Source organism: Salvelinus fontinalis, chromosome 10, assembly GCF_029448725.1.
Source record: "Salvelinus fontinalis isolate EN_2023a chromosome 10, ASM2944872v1, whole genome shotgun sequence".
NCBI lineage: Eukaryota > Metazoa > Chordata > Actinopteri > Salmoniformes > Salmonidae > Salvelinus > Salvelinus fontinalis.
In genome coordinates, this window is record NC_074674.1 from 41,538,078 (window position 1) to 41,562,026 (window position 23,949).

Genomic DNA, 23,949 nt, shown 5'->3' on the forward strand with positions numbered 1-23,949 from the left:
AGACGGCGGTAGGTAGCCGAGGGGAGACGGCGGTAGGTAGCCGAGGGGAGGCGGCGGTAGGTAGCCGAGGGGAGGCGGCGGTAGGTAGCCGAGGGGAGGCGGCGGTAGGTAGCCGAGGGGAGGCGGCGGTAGGTAGCCGAGGAGAACCGGCGGTAGGTAGCCGAGGGGAGGCGGCGGTAGGTAGCCGAGGGGAGACGGCGGTAGGTAGCCGAGGGGAGACGGCGGTAGGTAGCCGAGGGGAGACGGCGGTAGGTAGCCGAGGGGAGACGGCGGTAGGTAGCCGAGGGGAGGCGGCGGTAGGTAGCCGAGGGGAGGCGGCGGTAGGTAGCCGAGGGGAGGCGGCGGTAGGTAGCCGAGGGGAGGCGGCGGTAGGTAGCCGAGGGGAGGCGGCGGTAGGTAGCCGAGGGGAGGCGGCGGTAGGTAGCCGAGGGGAGGCGGCGGTAGGTAGCCGAGGGGAGGCGGCGGTAGGTAGCCGAGGGGAGGCGGCGGTAGGTAGCCGAGGGGAGGCGGCGGTAGGTAGCCGAGGGGAGGCGGCGGTAGGTAGCCGAGGAGAACCGGCGGTAGGTAGCCGAGGGGAGGCGGCGGTAGGTAGCCGAGGGGAGGCGGCGGTAGGTAGCCGAGGGGAGACGGCGGTAGGTAGCCGAGGGGAGGCGGCGGTAGGTAGCCGAGGGGAGGCGGCGGTAGGTAGCCGAGGGGAGGCGGCGGTAGGTAGCCGAGGGGAGGCGGCGGTAGGTAGCCGAGGGGAGACGGCGGTAGGTAGCCGAGGGGAGGCGGCGGTAGGTAGCCGAGGGGAGGCGGCGGTAGGTAGCCGAGGGGAGACGGCGGTAGGTAGCCGAGGGGAGACGGCGGTAGGTAGCCGAGGGGAGACGGCGGTAGGTAGCCGAGGGGAGACGGCGGTAGGTAGCCGAGGATCAATCAAATCCTCTGCTGGTGTTTATCGAGACTCTGGTCTCCCGGGGCAACCACTAGGCCAAGGAGCTTTTAGCCTATCGGACTAGACACAAGCAACACCGGGTGGGTCAATGGAGGAACGTGCCTGGCTCTCGCCTGTGTGTGTTACAGGACTGCAGTAACATGCTACTAACTACCCATTAGATGAACTGGTGTTTCTATCAGCTTTATTCAGTAGTCCAGGTTTAACACACAGTATGGTATCACACACACACACACACAGTATGGTATCACACACACACACACTATGGTATCACACACACTATGGTATCACACACACACACACTATGGTATCACACACACACACACACACAGTATGGTATCACACACACACACAGTATGGTATCACACACACACACACACACACACTATGGTATCACACACACACACACACACTATGGTATCACACACACACACACACACACTATGGTATCACACACACACACACACACACTATGGTATCACACACACACACACTATGGTATCACACACACACTATGGTATCACACACACACACACTATGGTATCACACACACACACACTATGGTATCACACACACACACACACACACTATGGTATCACACACACACACACACTATGGTATCACACACACACACACAATGGTATCACACACACACACACACACACTATGGTATCACACACACACACACTATGGTATCACACACACACACACTATGGTATCACACACACACACACACACTATGGTATCACACACACACACACTATGGTATCACACACACACACACTATGGTATCACACACACACACACTATGGTATCACACACACACTATGGTATCACACACACACACACACTATGGTATCACATACACACTTTGGTATCACACACACACACTATGGTATCACACACACACACTATGGTATCACACACACACACACTATGGTATCACACACACACACACTATGGTATCACACACACACACTATGGTATCACACACACACACACTATGGTATCACACACACACACACTATGGTATCACACACACACACTATGGTATCACACACACACTATGGTATCACACACACACTATGGTATCACACACACACACGCTATGGTATCACACACACACTATGGTATCACACACACACACACACACTATGGTATCACACACACACACACTATGGTATCACACACACACACTATGGTATCACACACACACTATGGTATCACACACACACACTATGGTATCACACACACACACATTATGGTATCACACACACACTATGGTATCACACACACACACACTATGGTATCACACACACACTATGGTATCACACACACACACACTATGGTATCGCACACACACACTATGGTATCACACACACACTATGGTATCACACACACACACACTATGGTATCACACACACACACACACACTATGGTATCACACACACACACTATGGTATCACACACACACACTATGGTATCACACACACACACTATGGTATCACACACACACACATTATGGTATCACACACACACTATGGTATCACACACACACACACACACACACTATGGTATCACACACACACACACACTATGGTATCACACACACACACACACACTATGGTATCACACACACACACACACTATGGTATCACACACACACACACACACACACTATGGTATCACACACACACACACACACACACTATGGTATCACACACACACACACACTATGGTATCACACACACACACTATGGTATCACACACACACACACACTATGGTATCACACACACACACACTATGGTATTACACACACACACACTATGGTATCACACACACACACACACACTATGGTATCACACACACACACACACACTATGGTATCACACACACTATGGTATCACACACACACACACTATGGTATCACACACACACACTATGGTATTACACACACACTATGGTATTACACACACACACACACACTATGGTATTACACACACACACACTATGGTATCACACACACACACACTATGGTATCACACACACACACACTATGGTATCACACACACACACTATGGTATCACACACACACACACTATGGTATCACACACACACACACACTATGGTATCACACACACACTATGGTATTACACACACACTATGGTATTACACACACACACACACACTATGGTATTACACACACACACACTATGGTATCACACACACACACACTATGGTATCACACACACACACACTATGGTATCACACACACACACACTATGGTATCACACACACACACTATGGTATCACACACACACACTATGGTATCACACACACACTATGGTATCACACACACACTATGGTATCACACACACACTATGGTATCACACACACACTTCTCTAAATCTATTCTCCAAAACGGTCTTCCAGCTGCTTTTACCCAGCAGGCTCATATTTACTTTATTTCATTCCATAAAGCCGTCTCACAGCAACTCTCGCTCTCTGTCTCACACACACACACACACACTCTGAAGAGTGAGGAGGTAGGTACTGTAGACTGATAGAGATGTGTAATGGTGTAGATCACAGCAGACGGACTGACGGACTGACATCTAGACAGACAGACTTCCAGACCGAGACAGACAGACTTCCAGACCGAGACAGACAGACACAGACAGACACACAAGACAGACAGACAGACGTGTAGACAGACAGACAGACAGACACACGAGACAGACAGACAGACGTCTAGACAGACAGACGAGACAGACAGACAGACGTCTAGACAGACAGACAGACCGAGAGGAGGTCTATCAGAGAAGAAATGCACAGGATGATCTATCAAGCATCTACACACCAACACCTGTCTCGTCCCCTAGAGAGAAAGGAAGAGAAGAGGAGAGTGACGGAGGAATAGGAGAGGAGAGGAAGGAGGGAAGAGGAGAGAGAGTTAGGGAGGAGGGAAGAGGAGAGAGAGGGAGGAGGGAAGAGGAGAGAGAGGGAGGAGGGAAGAGGAGAGAGGGAGGAGGGAAGAGGAGAGAGAGGGAGGAGGGAAGAGGAGAGAGAGGGAGGAGGGAAGAGGAGAGAGGGAGGAGGGAAGAGGAGAGAGAGGGAGGAGGGAAGAGGAGAGAGAGGGAGGAGGGAAGAGGAGAGAGGGAGGAGGGAAGAGGAGAGAGAGGGAGGAGGGAAGAGGAGAGAGGGAGGAGGGAAGAGGAGAGAGAGGGAGGAGGGAAGAGGAGAGAGGGAGGAGGGAAGAGGAGAGAGGGAGGAGGGAAGAGGAGAGAGAGGGAGGAGGGAAGAGGAGAGAGAGGGAGGAGGGAAGAGGAGAGAGGGAGGAGGGAAGAGGAGAGAGAGGGAGGAGGGAAGAGGGAGGGAGGAAGGAAGGAGAGGGAGGGAGGGATGGTTAAGGGAAACGGTGTCATGTTAACTAGGGACAGAGAGGGAAACGGCGTCACGTTAACTAGGGAGAGAGAGGGAAACGGTGTCATGTTAACTAGGGACAGAGAGGGAAACGGCGTCACGTTAACTAGGGAGAGAGAGGGAAACGGTGTCATGTTAACTAGGGACAGAGAGGGAAACGGCGTCACGTTAACTAGGGAGAGAGAGGGAAACGGTGTCATGTTAACTAGGGACAGAGAGGGAAACGGTGTCACGTTAACTAGGGAGAGAGGGGGAAACGGTGTCACGTTAACTAGGGAGAGAGAGGGAAACGGTGTCACGTTAACTAGGGAGAGAGAGGGAAACGGTGTCACGTTAACTAGGGAGAGAGGGGGAAACGGTGTCACGTTAACTAGGGAGAGAGAGGGAAACGGCTTCATGTTAACTAGGGAGAGAGAGGGAAACGGCGTCACGTTAACTAGGGAGAGAGAGGGAAACGGCGTCATGTTAACTTGAGAGAGGGAAACGGCGTCATGTTAACTAGGGAGAGAGAGGGAAACGGTGTCACGTTAACTAGGGAGAGAGAGGGAAACGGCATCATGTTAACTAGGGACAGAGGGAAACGGTGTCATGTTAACTAGGGAGAGAGAGGGAAACGGCGTCATGTTAACTAGGGACAGAGGGAAACGGTGTCATGTTAACTAGGGAGAGAGAGGGAAACGGCGTCACGTTAACTAGGGAGAGAGAGGGAAACGGCGTCACGTTAACTAGGGAGAGAGGGAAACGGTGTCATGTTAACTAGGGAGAGAGAGGGAAACGGTGTCACGTTAACTAGGGAGAGAGAGGGAAACGGTGTCACGTTAACTTGAGAGAGGGAAACGGCGTCATGTTAACTAGGGAGAGAGAGGGAAACGGTGTCATGTTAACTAGGGAGAGAGGGGGAAACGGTGTCATGTCAACTAGGGACAGAGAGGGAAACGGTGTCATGTTAACTAGGGATAGAGAGGGAAACGGTGTCATGTTAACTAGGGACAGAGAGGGAAACGGTGTCATGTTAACTAGGGAGAGAGAGGGAAACGGTGTCATGTTAACTAGGGAGAGAGAGGGAAACGGTGTCATGTTAACTAGGGAGAGAGAGGGAAACGGTGTCATGTTAACTAGGGAGAGAGAGGGAAACGGCTTCATGTTAACTAGGGAGAGAGAGGGAAACGGTGTCATGTTAACTAGGGAGAGAGAGGGAAACGGTGTCATGTTAACTAGGGAGAGAGAGGGAAACGGTGTCATGTTAACTAGGGAAAGAGGGGGAAACGGTGTCACGTTAACTAGGGAGATATAGGGAAACGGCGTCATGTTAACTTGAGAGAGGGAAACGGCGTCATGTTAACTAGGGAGAGAGAGGGAAACGGTGTCATGTTAACTAGGGACAGAGAGGGAAACGGTGTCACGTTAACTAGGGAGAGAGAGGGAAACGGCGTCATGTTAACTAGGGAGAGAGAGGGAAACGGTGTCACGTTAACTAGGGAGAGAGAGGGAAACGGTGTCATGTTAACTAGGGAGAGAGAGGGAAACGGTGTCACGTTAACTTGAGGGAAACGGCGTCATGTTGACTAGGGAGAGAGGGAAACGGCGTCATGTTAACTAGGGAGAGAGAGGGAAACGGTGTCACGTTAACTTGAGAGAGGGAAACGGCGTCATGTTAACTAGGGAGAGAGAGGGAAACGGTGTCACGTTAACTAGGGAGAGAGAGGGAAACGGTGTCACGTTAACTAGGGAGAGAGAGGGAAACGGTGTCATGTTAACTATAGACAGAGAGGGAAACGGCTTCATGTTAACTAGGGAGAGAGAGGGAAACGGTGTCATGTTAACTAGGGAGAGAGAGGGAAACGGTGTCATGTTAACTAGGGAGAGAGAGGGAAACGGTGTCATGTTAACTATAGACAGAGAGGGAAACGGCTTCATGTTAACTAGGGAGAGAGAGGGAAACGGCTTCATGTTAACTAGGGAGAGAGAGGGAAACGGTGTCATGTTAACTAGGGAGAGAGAGGGAAACGGTGTCATGTTAACTAGGGAGAGAGAGGGAAACGGTGTCATGTTAACTATAGACAGAGAGGGAAACGGTGTCATGTTAACTTGGGAGAGAGCGGGAAACGGTGTCACGTTAACTAGGGAGAGAGGGGGAAACGGTGTCATGTTAACTAGGGAGAGAGAGGGAAACGGTGTCACGTTAACTAGGGAGAGAGGGGGAAACGGTGTCACGTTAACTAGGGAGAGAGGGAAAGGGTGTCACGTTAACTAGGGAGAGAGGGAAACGTTGAACTGCAGCTAGAAGACAAAGAGAGGGGAGAGAGGGAGGAGATGAAACTGCAGGCGGAAGGAGAAAAGAAGGGAGAGATTTACATTTTGCTGATTTGTTTTCAGATAGTGGGAGATTCACCCAGAATCAGAGAGGAGGGAGGAAGAGAAAAGAGGAAGCTGTTCTTTGTTCTCTTACATTGTGTGACAGGTGTCCTCGGAGAGAGAGAGAGAGAGAGAGAGACCCAGTCCATACTGTTAGGTGTAATTGTGCTGTATTCGTCCTCCATTTCCCCAGTGTAACTTCAGCAAGGAATTCAAAAAGGCCTCGAGAGGAGGAGTGCAGGTAGCTTTGGATGGAGCAGCAGAATATTGTCTTGTGTTTGCAGGTTTTAGCAGAAATCCCTCCAGAAGCTCCAATTTCCTTCTGAATCCCCTCTTTTTCTGCTCTCTCTCTCCCTCTGATCCGTTTTCTCTCACTCGCTCTCTCTCTCTGTGAACCTTTCCTCCCTCCTAGCAGGTGATAAAGGGAGGACGGAGGTGGGCAGGTATAATCTTCGTTCTAAATCACGAGCCAGGCCAGGTTTAGAACAGGGGTAAGGGAAGCATAATTGCCTCCGTGTGCGTGTGTCCACGTGTGTGCGTGCCAGCACACTTTAGCATGTTTTGTCTTGTAATTTCCGGTATCATTCAGTATGTGCCTTAGAGCGCTGCGTTCATGAGTGGGAGTGGGCTCCCGAGTGGGCTCCCGAGTGGGCTCCCGAGTGGGCTCCCGAGTGGGCTCCCGAGTGGGAGAGGGCTCACGAGTGGGAGAGGGCTCACGAGTGGGAGTGGGCTCACGAGTGGGAGAGGGCTCACGAGTGGGAGAGGGCTCACGAGTGGGAGAGGGCTCACGAGTGGGAGAGGGCTCACGAGTGGGAGAGGGCTCACGAGTGGGAGAGGGCTCACGAGTGGGAGAGGGCTCACGAGTGGCCTATAAGCTCCAGAGTGGTGCAGCAGTCTAAGGCACTGCATCTCAGTGCTATAGGCGTCACTACAGACCCCGGTTCGATTTCGGGCTGTATCACAACTGGCCGTGATTGGGAGTCCCATAGGACGGCGCACAATTGGCCCAGCGTCGTCCGGGTTTGGCCGGGGGTAGGTCATCATTGTAAATAAGAATCTGTTCTTAACTGAGTTGCCTGGTTAAATAAAGGGTTAAATAAATAAAATAATTCAATAAAATTAAATATATACATGTAATGTTATTAAATCCAGTCCTTCCCTGAACTGTTTTCCGTAGATAAATCACTGAGGACCCCTAGTGGTGATGACTGGTCACTGACATCTAGAGAGTAGATCTCAATAATCTCACTTTTCTCCCAAAGTGTCCACTTGTTCACTTCCCTTCACTGATTTGAAAGGAAACGACTGGTATAAGGAAAAGGGTGATTCCCCACTAAACCAATCCAATGCTTTGAAATGTGTGGTACTTCAGGAGAAAGAGCAGTGTGTTCAGTATGTTGTGTTGAGGCCAGACTCCCTCTCTCTTGATCTCTGTAGCAGCTGAGGACCCCTAGTGGTGAGGACTGGTCACTGACGGCTAGAGAGGACAGGCAGAGGTGTTTGGAAGAGCAGGGGGTGTATTCATTAGTACACCGTATAAAAACATTTTGCAACGGAAATATACAGTACCAGTCAAAGGTTTAGACAGGCCTACTTATTCCAGGGGTTTTTCTTTATGTTTACTATTTTCTACATTGTAGAATAATACTGAAGACATCATAACTATGAAATAAAACATATGGAATCATGTAGTAACCAGAAAAAGTGTTAAACAAATCAAAATACATTTTATATTTGAGATTCTTCAATTAGCCACGCTTTGCCTTGATGACAGCTTTGCACACTCTTAGCATTCTCTCAACCAGCTTCACGAGGTAGTCACCTGGAATGCATTGCAATTAACAGGTGTGCCTTGTTAAAAGTCAATTTGTGGAATTTCTTTCCTTAATGTGTTTGAGCCAATCAGTTGTGTTGTGACAATGTAGGGGTGGTATACAGAAGATAGCCCTATTTGGTAAAAGACCAAGTCCATATTATGGCAATAACAGCTCAAATAAGCAAAGAGAAACAACAGTCCATCATTACTTTAAGACATGAAGGTCAGTCAATCAGGAACATTTCAAGAACTTTGAAAGTTTCTTCAAGTGCAGTCGCAAAAACTATCAAGCGCCATGATGAAACTGTCTCTCATGAGGACCGCCACAGGAAAGGAAGACGCAGAGTTACCTCTGCTGCAGAGGATAAGTTCATTAGAGTTAACTGCACCTCAGATTGCAGCCCAAATAAATGCTTCACGGAGTTCAAGTAACAGACACATCTCAACATCAACTGTTCAGAGGAGACTGCGTGAATCAGGCCTTCATGGTCGAATTGCTGCAAAGAAACCACTACTGAAGGGCACCAATCAGAAGAAGAGACTTGCTTGGGCCAAGAAACATAAGCAATGGACATTAGACTGGTGGAAATCTGTCCTTTGGTCTGGAGTCCAAATTGGAGATTTTTGGTTCCAATCGCCGTGTCTTTGTGAGATGCAGAGTAGGTGAACGGATGATCTCTGCATGTGTGGTTCCCACCTTGAAGCATGGAGGTGAAGGTGTGATTGATTTAGAATTCAATGCACACTTAACCAGCATGGCTACCACAGCATTCTGCAGTGATACGCCATCCCATCTGGTTTGCGCTTAGTGGGACTATCATATGTTTTTCAACAGAACAATTACCCAACACACCTCCAGGCTGTGTAAGGGCTATTTGACCAAGAAGGAGAGTGATGGAGTGCTGCATCAGATGACCTGGCCTCCACAATCCCCCGACCTCAGCCCAATTGAGATGGTTTGGGATGAGTTGGACCGCAGAGTGAAGGAAAAGCAGCCAACAAGTGCTCAGCATATGTGGGAACTCCTTCAAGACTGTTGGAAATGCATTCCAGGTTAAGCTGGTTGAGAGAATGCCAATAGTGTGTAAAGCTGTCATCAAGGCAAAGGGTGGCTACTTTGAATAATCTCAAATATATTTTGTTTAACAGTGTTATTTCATAGTTTTGATGTCTTTACTATTATTGTACAATGTAGAAAATAGTAAAACATAAAGAAAAACCCTTGAATGAGTAGGTATCTCCAAACTTTTGAACGGTACTGTATTTGTCTCCCGGTCTCTGTCTGCCTCTCTTTCTGTCTCTTTCTTTGTCTCTTGGTCTTCTCTGTGGTAGTATAACCCCTGTCTCTGTCTCTCTGTGGTAGTATAACCCCTGTCTCTCTGTGGTAGTATAACCCCTGTCTCTGTGGTAGTATAACCCCTGTCTCTCTGTGGTAGTATAACCCCTGTCTCTGTCTCTCTGTGGTAGTATAACCCCTGTCTCTCTGTGGTAGTATAACCCCTGTCTCTCTGTGGTAGTATAACCCCTGTCTCTCTGTGGTAGTATAACCCCTGTCTCTGTCTCTCTGTGGTATTATAACCCCTGTCTCTGTCTCTCTGGTAGTATAACCCCTGTCTCTGTCTCTCTGTGGTAGTATAACCCCTATCTCTCTGTGGTAGTATAACCCCTGTCTCTGTCTCTCTGTGGTAGTATAACCCCTGTCTCTCTGTGGTAGTATAACCCCTGTCTCTCTGTGGTAGTATAACCCCTGTCTCTGTGGTAGTATAACCCCTGTCTCTCTGTGGTAGTATAACCCCTGTCTCTCTGTGGTAGTATAACCCCTGTCTCTGTCTCTCTGTGGTAGTATAACCCCTGTCTCTCTGTGGTAGTATAACCCCTGTCTCTCTGTGGTAGTATAACCCCTGTCTCTCTGTGGTAGTATAACCCCTGTCTCTGTCTCTCTGTGGTAGTATAACCCCTGTCTCTGTCTCTCTGTGGTAGTATAACCCCTGTCTCTCTGTGGTAGTATAACCCCTGTCTCTCTGTGGTAGTATAACCCCTGTCTCTCTGTGGTAGTATAACCCCTGTCTCTGTGGTAGTATAACCCCTGTCTCTCTGTGGTAGTATAACCCCTGTCTCTCTGTGGTAGTATAACCCCTCTCTGTGGTAGTATAACCCCTGTCTCTCTGTGGTAGTATAACCCCTGTCTCTGTCTCTCTGTGGTAGTATAACCCCTGTCTCTCTGTGGTAGTATAACCCCTGTCTCTCTGTGGTAGTATAACCCCTGTCTCTCTGTGGTATTATAACCCCTGTCTCTGTCTCTCTGGTAGTATAACCCCTGTCTCTGTCTCTCTGTGGTAGTATAACCCCTGTCTCTCTGTGGTAGTATAACCCCTGTCTCTGTGGTAGTATAACCCCTGTCTCTGTCTCTCTGTGGTAGTATAACCCCTGTCTCTGTCTCTCTGTGGTAGTATAACCCCTGTCTCTGTCTCTCTGTGGTAGTATAACCCCTGTCTCTCTGTGGTAGTATAACCCCTGTCTCTCTGTGGTAGTATAACCCCTGTCTCTCTGTGGTAGCATAACCCCTGTCTCTGTGGTAGTATAACCCCTGTCTCTCTGTGGTAGTATAACCCCTGTCTCTCTGTGGTAGTATAACCCCTCTCTGTCTCTCTGTGGTAGTATAACCCCTGTCTCTCTGTGGTAGTATAACCCCTGTCTCTCTGTGGTAGTATAACCCCTGTCTCTGTGGTAGTATAACCCCTGTCTCTCTGTGGTAGTATAACCCCTGTGTCTCTGTGGTAGTATAACCCCTGTCTCTCTGTGGTAGTATAACCTCTGTCTCTCTGTGGTAGTATAACCCCTGTCTCTCTGTGGTAGTATAACCCCTGTCTCTGTCTCTCTGTGGTAGTATAACCCCTGTCTCTGTCTCTCTGGTAGTATAACCCCTGTCTCTGTCTCTCTGTGGTAGTATAACCCCTGTCTCTCTGTGGTAGTATAACCCCTGTCTCTGTGGTAGTATAACCCCTGTCTCTGTCTCTCTGTGGTAGTATAACCCCTGTCTCTGTCTCTCTGTGGTAGTATAACCCCTGTCTCTGTCTCTCTGTGGTAGTATAACCCCTGTCTCTCTGTGGTAGTATAACCCCTGTCTCTCTGTGGTAGTATAACCCCTGTCTCTGTCTCTCTGGTAGTATAACCCCTGTCTCTGTCTCTCTGTGGTAGTATAACCCCTGTCTCTGTGGTAGTATAACCCCTGTCTCTGTGGTAGTATAACCCCTGTCTCTGTCTCTCTGTGGTAGTATAACCCCTGTCTCTGTCTCTCTGTGGTAGTATAACCCCTGTCTCTCTGTGGTAGTATAACCCCTGTCTCTCTGTGGTAGTATAACCCCTGTCTCTCTGTGGTAGTATAACCCCTGTCTCTCTGTGGTAGTATAACCCCTGTCTCTCTGTGGTATTATAACCCCTGTCTCTGTCTCTCTGTGGTAGTATAACCCCTATCTCTCTGTGGTAGTATAACCCCTGTCTCTGTCTCTCTGTGGTAGTATAACCCCTGTCTCTCTGTGGTAGTATAACCCCTGTCCCTCTGTGGTAGTATAACCCCTGTCTCTCTGTGGTAGTATAACCCCTGTCTCTGTCTCTCTGTGGTAGTATAACCCCTGTCTCTCTGTGGTAGTATAACCCCTGTCTCTGTGGTAGTATAACCCCTGTCTCTCTGTGGTAGTATAACCCCTGTCTCTGTCTCTCTGTGGTAGTATAACCCCTGTCTCTCTGTGGTAGTATAACCCCTGTCTCTCTGTGGTAGTATAACCCCTGTCTCTCTGTGGTAGTATAACCCCTGTCTCTGTCTCTCTGTGGTATTATAACCCCTGTCTCTGTCTCTCTGGTAGTATAACCCCTGTCTCTGTCTCTCTGTGGTAGTATAACCCCTATCTCTCTGTGGTAGTATAACCCCTGTCTCTGTCTCTCTGTGGTAGTATAACCCCTGTCTCTCTGTGGTAGTATAACCCCTGTCTCTCTGTGGTAGTATAACCCCTGTCTCTGTGGTAGTATAACCCCTGTCTCTCTGTGGTAGTATAACCCCTGTCTCTCTGTGGTAGTATAACCCCTGTCTCTGTCTCTCTGTGGTAGTATAACCCCTGTCTCTCTGTGGTAGTATAACCCCTGTCTCTCTGTGGTAGTATAACCCCTGTCTCTCTGTGGTAGTATAACCCCTGTCTCTGTCTCTCTGTGGTAGTATAACCCCTGTCTCTGTCTCTCTGTGGTAGTATAACCCCTGTCTCTCTGTGGTAGTATAACCCCTGTCTCTCTGTGGTAGTATAACCCCTGTCTCTCTGTGGTAGTATAACCCCTGTCTCTGTGGTAGTATAACCCCTGTCTCTCTGTGGTAGTATAACCCCTGTCTCTCTGTGGTAGTATAACCCCTCTCTGTGGTAGTATAACCCCTGTCTCTCTGTGGTAGTATAACCCCTGTCTCTGTCTCTCTGTGGTAGTATAACCCCTGTCTCTCTGTGGTAGTATAACCCCTGTCTCTCTGTGGTAGTATAACCCCTGTCTCTCTGTGGTATTATAACCCCTGTCTCTGTCTCTCTGGTAGTATAACCCCTGTCTCTGTCTCTCTGTGGTAGTATAACCCCTGTCTCTCTGTGGTAGTATAACCCCTGTCTCTGTGGTAGTATAACCCCTGTCTCTGTCTCTCTGTGGTAGTATAACCCCTGTCTCTGTCTCTCTGTGGTAGTATAACCCCTGTCTCTGTCTCTCTGTGGTAGTATAACCCCTGTCTCTCTGTGGTAGTATAACCCCTGTCTCTCTGTGGTAGTATAACCCCTGTCTCTCTGTGGTAGCATAACCCCTGTCTCTGTGGTAGTATAACCCCTGTCTCTCTGTGGTAGTATAACCCCTGTCTCTCTGTGGTAGTATAACCCCTCTCTGTCTCTCTGTGGTAGTATAACCCCTGTCTCTCTGTGGTAGTATAACCCCTGTCTCTCTGTGGTAGTATAACCCCTGTCTCTGTGGTAGTATAACCCCTGTCTCTCTGTGGTAGTATAACCCCTGTGTCTCTGTGGTAGTATAACCCCTGTCTCTCTGTGGTAGTATAACCTCTGTCTCTCTGTGGTAGTATAACCCCTGTCTCTCTGTGGTAGTATAACCCCTGTCTCTGTCTCTCTGTGGTAGTATAACCCCTGTCTCTGTCTCTCTGGTAGTATAACCCCTGTCTCTGTCTCTCTGTGGTAGTATAACCCCTGTCTCTCTGTGGTAGTATAACCCCTGTCTCTGTGGTAGTATAACCCCTGTCTCTGTCTCTCTGTGGTAGTATAACCCCTGTCTCTGTCTCTCTGTGGTAGTATAACCCCTGTCTCTGTCTCTCTGTGGTAGTATAACCCCTGTCTCTCTGTGGTAGTATAACCCCTGTCTCTCTGTGGTAGTATAACCCCTGTCTCTGTCTCTCTGGTAGTATAACCCCTGTCTCTGTCTCTCTGTGGTAGTATAACCCCTGTCTCTGTGGTAGTATAACCCCTGTCTCTGTGGTAGTATAACCCCTGTCTCTGTCTCTCTGTGGTAGTATAACCCCTGTCTCTGTCTCTCTGTGGTAGTATAACCCCTGTCTCTCTGTGGTAGTATAACCCCTGTCTCTCTGTGGTAGTATAACCCCTGTCTCTCTGTGGTAGTATAACCCCTGTCTCTCTGTGGTAGTATAACCCCTGTCTCTCTGTGGTATTATAACCCCTGTCTCTGTCTCTCTGTGGTAGTATAACCCCTATCTCTCTGTGGTAGTATAACCCCTGTCTCTGTCTCTCTGTGGTAGTATAACCCCTGTCTCTCTGTGGTAGTATAACCCCTGTCCCTCTGTGGTAGTATAACCCCTGTCTCTCTGTGGTAGTATAACCCCTGTCTCTGTCTCTCTGTGGTAGTATAACCCCTGTCTCTGTCTCTCTGTGGTAGTATAACCCCTGTCTCTCTGTGGTAGTATAACCCCTGTCTGTTTCTCTGTGGTAGTATAACCCCTGTCTCTGTCTCTCTGTGGTAGTATAACCCCTGTCTCTGTCTCTCTGTGGTAGTATAACCCCTGTCTCTCTGTGGTAGTATAACCCCTGTCTCTCTGTGGTAGTATAACCCCTGTCTCTCTGTGGTAGTATAACCCCTGTCTCTCTGTGGTATTATAACCCCTGTCTCTGTCTCTCTGGTAGTATAACCCCTGTCTCTGTCTCTCTGTGGTAGTATAACCCCTATCTCTCTGTGGTAGTATAACCCCTGTCTCTGTCTCTCTGTGGTAGTATAACCCCTGTCTCTGTCTCTCTGTGGTAGTATAACCCCTGTCTCTCTGTGGTAGTATAACCCCTGTCTCTCTGTGGTAGTATAACCCCTGTCTCTCTGTGGTAGTATAACCCCTGTCTCTCTGTGGTATTATAACCCCTGTCTCTGTCTCTCTGGTAGTATAACCCCTGTCTCTGTCTCTCTGTGGTAGTATAACCCCTGTCTCTCTGTGGTAGTATAACCCCTGTCTCTCTGTGGTAGTATAACCCCTGTCTCTGTCTCTCTGTGGTAGTATAACCCCTGTCTCTGTGGTAGTATAACCCCTGTCTCTCTGTGGTAGTATAACCCCTGTCTCTCTGTGGTAGTATAACCCCTGTCTCTCTGTGGTAGGATAACCCCTGTCTCTGTGGTAGTATAACCCCTGTTTCTCTGTGGTAGTATAACCCCTGTCTCTCTGTGGTAGTATAACCCCTGTCTCTGTCTCTCTGTGGTAGTATAACCCCTGTCTCTGTGGTAGTATAACCCCTGTCTCTCTGTGGTAGTATAACCCCTGTCTCTCTGTGGTAGTATAACCCCTGTCTCTCTGTGGTAGGATAACCCCTGTCTCTGTGGTAGTATAACCCCTGTTTCTCTGTGGTAGTATAACCCCTGTCTCTCTGTGGTAGTATAACCCCTGTCTCTGTGGTAGTATAACCCCTGTTTCTCTGTGGTAGTATAACCCCTGTCTCTCTGTGGTAGTATAACCCCTGTCTCTGTGGTAGGTAAACCCTGTCTGTGACTGACTGCCTAGCTATGAATGGGATATTATATTTATATTATATAATCCTGTGGTTGTGTTGATGTTTAACAGTCTGCCTGTCTGGGTGGTGAATTACTATAATGGCATATAAAGTATGTATTAGTATTTATTAAGGATCCCCATTAGTTCCTGTACACATTTTAATACACCTATATGGCCTGCAAATTGATTTTGACAAACAAATCAGTCGTAAAAACAATCTATGCTGATGAGTTTCAGTCAACCCCTGCTTCCATCCCTACCTATCCCTCCATCTCTCCCTCCCTCCCTCCCTCCATCTCTCCCTCCCTCTGTCCTTATATCCCTCCCACCCTCCATCTCTCCCTCCCTCTGTCCTTATATCCCTCCCTCCATCTCTCCCTCTGTCCTTATATCCCTCCCTCCCTCCATCTCTCCCTCCATCTCTCCCTCCCTCTGTCCTTATATCCCTCCCTCCCTCCATCTCTCCCTCTGTCCTTATATCCCTCCCAACCTCCATCTCTCCCTCCCTCCATCTCTCCCTCCATCTCTCCCTCCCTCTGTCCTTATATCCCTCCCAACCTCCATCTCTCCCTCCCTCTGTCCTTATATCCCTCCCTCCCTCCATCTCTCCCTCCCTCTGTCCTTATATCCCTCCCTCCCTCCCTCCCTCCCTCTGTCCTTATATCCCTCCCTCCCTCCATCTCTCCCTCCCTCTGTCCTTATATCTCTCCCTCCATCTCTCCCTCCCTCTGTCCTTATATCCCTCCCTCCCTCCCTCCCTCCCTCCCTCTGTCCTTATATCCCTCCCTCCATCTCTCCCTCTGTCCTTATATCCCTCCCTCCCTCCATCTCTCCCTCCCTCTGTCCTTATATCCCTCCCTCCCTCCCTCCCTCCCTCCCTCTGTCCTTATATCCCTCCCTCCCTCCATCTCTCCCTCCCTCTGTCCTTATATCTCTCCCTCCATCTCTCCCTCCCTCTGTCCTTATATCTCTCCCTCCATCTCTCCCTCCCTCTGTCCTTATATCCATCTCTCCCTCCATCCCTCCCTCCATCTCTCCCTCCCTCTGTCCTTATATCTCTCCCTCCATCTCTCCCTCCCTCTGTCCTTATATCCCTCCCTCTGTCCTTATATCCCTCCCTCCATCTCTCCCTCCCTCTGTCCTTATATCTCTCCCTCCATCTCTCCCTCCCTCTGTCCTTATATCCATCTCTCCCTCCATCCCTCCCTCCATCTCTCCCTCCCTCTGTCCTTATATCTCTCCCTCCATCTCTCCCTCCCTCTGTCCTTATATCCCTCCCTCTGTCCTTATATCCCTCCCTCCCTCTCTCCCTCCCTCTGTCCTTATATCCCTCCCTCTGTCCTTATATCCCTCCCTCCCTCCATCTCTCCCTCCATCTCTCCCTCTGTCCTTATATCCCTCCCTCCCTCCATCTCTCCCTCCCTGTGTCCTTATATCCCTCCCACCCTCCATCTCTCCCTCCCTGTGTCCTTATATCCCTCCCACCCTCCATCTCTCCCTCCATCTCTCCCTCTGTCCTTATATCCCTCCCTCCCTCCATCTCTCCCTCCCTCTGTCCTTATATCCCTCCCTCCCTCCATCTCTCCCTCCATCTCTCCCTCCATCTCTCTCTCCCTCTGTCCTTATATCCCTCCCTCCCTCCATCTCTCTCTCCCTCTGTCCTTATATCCCTCCCTCCCTCCATCTCTCCCTCTGTCCTTATATCCCTCCCTCCCTCCATCTCTCCCTCCCTCTGTCCTTATATCCCTCCCTCCCTCCATCTCTCCCTCCCTGTGTCCTTATATCCCTCCCACCCTCCATCTCTCCCTCCCTGTGTCCTTATATCCCTCCCTCCCTCCATCTCTCCCTCCCTCTGTCCTTATATCCCTCCCTCCCTCCATCTCTCCCTCTGTCCTTATATCCCTCCCTCCCTCCATCTCTCCCTCCCTGTGTCCTTATATCCATCCCTCCCTCCATCTCTCCCTCCCTCTGTCCTTATATCCCTCCCTCCCTCCATCTCTCCCTCCATCTCTCCCTCCCTCTGTCCTTATATCCCTCCCTCCCTCCATCTCTCCCTCCCTCTGTCCTTATATCCCTCCCTCCCTCCATCTCTCCCTCCATCTCTCCCTCCCTCTGTCCTTATATCCCTCCCTCCCTCCATCTCTCCCTCCCTCTGTCCTTATATCCCTCCCACCCTCCATCTCTCCCTCTGTCCTTATATCCCTCCCTCCCTCCCTCCCTCTGTCCTTATATCCCTCCCTCCCTCCATCTCTCCCTCCATCCCTCCCTCCATCTCTCCCTCCCTCTGTCCTTATATCTCTCCCTCCATCTCTCCCTCCCTCTGTCCTTATATCTCTCCCTCCATCTCTCCCTCCCTCTGTCCTTATATCCCTCCCTCCCTCCATCTCTCCCTCCCTCTGTCCTTATATCCCTCCCTCCCTCCATCTCTCCCTCCCTCTGTCCTTATATCCCTCCCACCCTCCCTCTCTCCCTCCCTCTGTCCTTATATCCCTCCCTCCCTCCATCTCTCCCTCCATCTCTCCCTCCCTCTGTCCTTATATCCCTCCCTCTCTCCCTCCCTCTGTCCTTATATCCCTCCCTCCCTCCATCTCTCCCTCCCTCTGTCCTTATATCCCTCCCTCTCTCCCTCCCTCTGTCCTTATATCCCTCCCACCCTCCATCTCTCCCTCCCTCCATCTCTCCCTCCATCTCTCCCTCCCTCTGTCCTTATATCCCTCCCTCCCTCCATCTCTCCCTCTGTCCTTATATCCCTCCCACCCTCCATCTCTCCCTCCCTCTGTCCTTATATCCCTCCCTCCCTCCATCTCTCCCTCCCTCTGTCCTTATATCCCTCCCTCCCTCCATCTCTCCCTCCCTCTGTCCTTATATCCCTCCCTCCCTCCATCTCTCCCTCTGTCCTTATATCCCTCCCTCCCTACATCTCTCCCTCCCTCTGTCCTTATATCCCTCCCTCCCTACATCTCTCCCTCCCTCTGTCCTTATATCCTTCTCTCCCTCCATCTCTCCCTCTGTCCTTATATCCCTCCCACCCTCCATCTCTCCCTCCCTCTGTCCTTATATCCCTCCCACCCTCCATCTCTCCCTCCATCCCACCCTCCATCTCTCCCTCTCTCTGTCCTTATATCCCTCCCTCTGTCCTTATATCCCTCCCTCCCTCCATCTCTCCCTCCCTCTGTCCTTATATCCCTCCCTCTGTCCTTATATCCTTCCCTCCCTCCATCTCTCCCTCTGTCCTTATATCCTTCCCTCCCTCCATCTCTCCCTCTGTCCTTATATCCCTCCCTCTGTCCTTATATCCCTCCCTCCATCTCTCCCTCCCTCTGTCCTTATATCCCTCCCACCCTCCATCTCTCCCTCCCTCTGTCCTTATATCCATCCCTCCCTCCATCTCTCCCTCCCTCTGTCCTTATATCCCTCCCTCCCTCCATCTCTCCCTCTGTCCTTTTATCTCTCCCTCCATCTCTCCCTCCATCTCTCCCTCCATCTGTCCTTATATCCCTCCCTCCCTCTCTCCCTCCCTCTGTCCTTATATCCCTCCCACCCTCCATCTCTCCCTCCCTCTGTCCTTATATCCCTCGCTCCCTCCATCTCTCCCTCCCTCTGTCCTTATATCCCTCGCTCCCTCCATCTCTCCCTCCCTCTGTCCTTATATCCCTCCCTCCCTCCATCTCTCCCTCTGTCCTTATATCCCTCCCTCCCTCCATCTCTCCCTCTGTCCTTTTATCTCTCCCTCCATCTCTCCCTCCATCTCTCCCTCCATCTGTCCTTATATCCCTCCCTCCCTCCATCTCTCCCTCCCTCTGTCCTTATATCCCTCCCTCCCTCCCTCCCTCCCTCTGTCCTTATATCCCTCCCTCCCTCCCTCCATCTCTCCCTCCCTCTGTCCTTATATCCCTCCCTCCCTCCATCTCTCTCTCCCTCTGTCCTTATATCCCTCCCTCCCTCCATCTCTCCCTCCCTCTGTCCTTATATCCCTCCCTCCCTCCATCTCTCCCTCTGTCCTTATATCCCTCCCTCCCTCCATCTCTCCCTCCCTCTGTCCTTATATCCCTCCCTCCCTCCATCTCTCCCTCCCTCTGTCCTTATATCCCTCCCTCCCTCCATCCCTCCCTCCATCTGTCCTTATATCCATCCCTCCCTCCATCTCTCCCTCCCTCTGTCCTTATATCCATCCCTCCCTCCATCTCTCCCTCCCTCTGTCCTTATATCCCTCCCTCCCTCCATCTCTCCCTCCCTCTGTCCTTATATCCCTCCCTCCCTCCATCTCTCCCTATATCTCTCCCTCCATCTCTCCCTCCCTCTGTCCTTATATCCCTCCCACCCTCCATCTCTCCCTCTGTCCTTATATCCCTCCCTCCCTCCATCTCTCCCTCCATCCCTCCCTCCATCTCTCCCTCCATCCCTCCCTCCATCTCTCCCTCCCTCTGTCCTTATATCCCTCCCACCCTCCATCTCTCCCTCTGTCCTTATATCCCTCCCTCCCTCCATCTCTCCCTCTGTCCTTATATCCCTCCCTCCCTCCATCTCTCCCTCCATCCCTCCCTCCATCTCTCCCTCTGTCCTTATATCCCTCCCTCCCTCTGTCCTTATATCCCTCCCTCTGTCCTTATATCCCTCCCTCCCTCCATCTCTCCCTCCCTCTGTCCTTATATCCCTCCCACCCTCCATCTCTCCCTCCCTCTGTCCTTATATCCCTCCCACCCTCCATCTCTCCCTCCCTCTGTCCTTATATCCCTCCCTCCCTCCCTCTCTCCCTCCCTCTGTCTTTATATCCCTCCCACCCTCCATCTCTCCCTCCCTCTGTCCTTATATCCCTCCCTCCATCTCTCCATCCCTCTGTCCTTATATCCCTCCCACCCTCCATCTCTCCCTCCCTCTGTCCTTATATCTCTCCCTCCATCTCTCCCTCCCTCTGTCCTTATATCCCTCCCACCCTCCATCTCTCCCTCCCTCTGTCCTTATATCCCTCCCTCCCTCTCTCCCTCCCTCTGTCCTTATATCCCTCGCTCCCTCCATCTCTCCCTCTGTCCTTATATCCCTCGCTCCCTCCATCTCTCCCTCTGTCCTTATATCCCTCCCTCCCTCCATCTCTCCCTCCCTCTGTCCTTATATCCCTCCCACCCTCCATCTCTCCCTCCCTCTGTCCTTATATCTCTCCCTCCATCTCTCCCTCCCTCTGTCCTTATATCCCTCCCACCCTCCATCTCTCCCTCCCTCTGTCCTTATATCCCTCCCTCCCTCTCTCCCTCCCTCTGTCCTTATATCCCTCGCTCCCTCCATCTCTCCCTCTGTCCTTATATCCCTCGCTCCCTCCATCTCTCCCTCTGTCCTTATATCCCTCGCTCCCTCCATCTCTCCCTCTGTCCTTATATCCCTCCCTCCCTCCATCCCTCCCTCCCTCTGTCCTTATATCCCTCCCACCCTCCATCTCTCCCTCCCTCTGTCCTTATATCCCTCCCTCCCTCCATCTCTCCCTCCCTCTGTCCTTATATCCCTCCCTCCCTCCATCTCTCTCTCCCTCTGTCCTTATATCCCTCCCTCCCTCCATCTCTCTCTCCCTCTGTCCTTATATCCCTCCCTCCCTCCATCTCTCCCTCTGTCCTTATATCCCTCTCTCCCTCCCTCTGTCCTTATATCCCTCTCTCCCTCCCTCTGTCCTTATATCCCTCCCTCCCTCCATCCTTCCTTAACCCCCCTCAGATATCGTATCAAGCTGGACAGTGATGCTGAGCAGTATGGGGGACATGGTCGACTGGACACAGACACAGAGTTCTTCACCGAACAGGAACCGTTTAAAGGTGTGGACGACCAATGGCAGCCGCACTCTTTGAAGGTAGGTTACAGTACCGCTGTGTGGGTGTTGGGTCGGTTCCTCAGTACCGCTGTGTGGGGTCGGTTCCTCAGTACCACTGTGTCGGGTCGGTTCCTCAGTACCACTGTGTTGGGTCAGTTCCTCAGTACCACTGTGTTGGGTCAGTTCCTCAGTACCACTGTGTTGGGTCGGTTCCTCAGTACCGCTGTGTGGGTGTCGGGTCGGTTCCTCAGTACCGCTGTGTGGGTCGGTTCCTCAGTACCACTGTGTTGGGTCGGTTCCTCAGTACCACTGTGTTGGGTCGGTTCCTCAGTACCGCTGTGTGGGTGTCGGGTCGGTTCCTCAGTACCGCTGTGTGGGTCGGTTCCTCAGTACCACTGTGTGGGTGTTGGGTCGGTTCCTCAGTACCGCTGTGTTGGGTCGGTTCCTCAGTACCGCTGTGTGGGTGTTGGGTCGGTTCCTCAGTACCGCTGTGTTGGGTCGGTCCCTCAGTACCGCTGTGTGGGTGTTGGGTCGGTTCCTCAGTACCGCTGTGTTGGGTCGGTTCCTCAGTACCGCTGTGTGGGTGTCGGGTCGGTTCCTCAGTACCACTGTGTTGGGTCGGTTCCTCAGTACCGCTGTGTGGGTGTCGGGTCGGTTCCTCAGTACCACTGTGTTGGGTCGGTTCCTCAGTACCGCTGTGTGGGTGTTGGGTCGTTGGGTCGGTTCCTCAGTACCGCTGTGTGGGTGTTGGGTCGGTTCCTCAGTACCACTGTGTTGGGTCGGTTCCTCAGTACCGCTGTGTGGGTGTTGGGTCGGTTCCTCAGTACTGCTGTGTTGGGTCGGTTCCTCAGTACCGCTGTGTCGGGTCGGTTCCTCAGTACCGCTGCGTTGGGTCGGTTCCTCAGTACCGCTGTGTGGGTGTTGGGTCCAAGTAGGTTCTTCTGAAGCTTTTTACCCATGTTGTTGGCAGAGGCAGGTTGTGGCATACGCACATACAAACAGACACACACATCTTCTTAAATAAAGGTGGTGTCCTGCTAATCTCACACAGAATATGCCGTTTCTGCTCCCAATTACTGTCATTCTCTCCTCTCTGTCTCTCTCTGTCTCTCTCTCTCTCTGTCTCTCTCTCAATTCAATTCAAGGGGCTTTATTGGCATGGGAAACATGTGTTAACATTGCCAAAGCAAATGAGGTAGACAATACACAAAAGTGAAACAAACACTGTCTGTCTGTCTGTCTGTCTGTCTGTCTGTCTGTCTGTCTGTCTCTCAATTCAATTTAAGGGCTTTGTTGGCATGGGAAATATATGTTAACATTTCCAAAGCAAGTGAAGTAGATAACAAACAAAGTGAAATAAATTACATTTACACTTACAGAAGTTCCAAAAGAATAAAGACATTTCAAATGTCATATTATGTCTATATACAGTGTTGTAACAATGTACAAATGGTTAAAGTACAAAAGGGAAAATAAATAAGCATAAATATGGGTTGTATTTACAATGGTGTGTTCTTCACTGGTTGACCTTTTCTGGTGGCAACAGGTCACAAATCTTGCTGCTGTGATGGAACACTGTGGTATTTCACCCAGTAGATATGGGAGTTTATCAAAATTGGATTTGTTTTCAAATTCTTTGTGTGTCTGTGTAATCTGAGGGAAATATGTGTCTCTAATATGGTCATACATTGGGCAGGAGGTTAGGAAGTGCAGCTCAGTTTCCACCTCATTTTGTGGGCAGTGTGCACATAGCCTGTCTTCTCTTGAGAGCCATGTCTGCCTACGGCGGCCTTTCTCAATAGCAAGGCTATGCTCACTGAGTCTGTACATAGTCAAAGCTTTCCTTAAGTTTGGGTCAGTCACAGTAGTCAGGTATTCTGCCGCTGTGTACTCTCTGTTTAGGGCCAAATAGCATTCTAGTTTGCTCTGTTTTTTTGTTAATTCTTTCCAATGTGTCAAGTAATTATCTTTTTGTTTTCTCATGATTTGGTTGGGTCTAATTGTGCTGTTGTCCTGGGGCTCTGTGGGGTGTGTTTGTGTTTGTGAACAGAGCCCCAGGACCAGCTTGCTTAGGGGACTCTTCTCCAGGTTCATCTCTCTGTAGGTGATGGCTTTGTTATGGAAGGTCTGGGAATCGTTTCCTTTTAGGTGGTTGTAGAATTTAACGTCTCTTTTCTGAATTTTGATAATTAGTGGGTATCGGCCTAATTCTGCTCTGCATGCATTATTTGGTGTTCTACGTTGTACACGGAGGATATTTTTGCAGAATTCTGCATGCAGAGTCTCAATTTGGTGTTTTTCACATTTTGTAAGTTCTTGGTTGGTGAGCGGACCCCAGACCTCACAACCATAAAGGCCAATGGGTTTTATAACTGACTGAAGTATTTTTTAGCCAGATCCTAATTGGTATGTCGAATTTTATTTTCCTTTTGATGGCATAGAAGAAAGACCCTTCTTGCCTTGTCTCTCAGATCGTTCACAGCTTATTTTATTTCTTTAACCTTTATTTAACTAGGCAAGTCAGTTAAGAACATATGTTTATTTACAATAACGGTCAAACCCGGACGACGCTGAGCGAATTGTGCACCGCCCCAATCACAGCCGGTTGTGATACAGC

The 23,949-nt window shown here is 50.3% G+C and overlaps 1 protein-coding gene across 2 annotated transcripts in view; it reads left to right on the plus strand.

The window, feature by feature from the left end:
* The window catches only part of gbe1a (glucan (1,4-alpha-), branching enzyme 1a), a 249,035-nt gene that overhangs the window by 210,259 nt on the left and 14,827 nt on the right, over positions 1-23,949 (plus strand). For both annotated transcript variants that reach the window (XM_055936819.1, XM_055936820.1), the window contains exon 15: positions 21,239-21,371. In XM_055936819.1, coding sequence (XP_055792794.1) covers positions 21,239-21,371 — 133 coding nt within the window. The remainder of the gene's footprint in view (positions 1-21,238; positions 21,372-23,949) is intronic.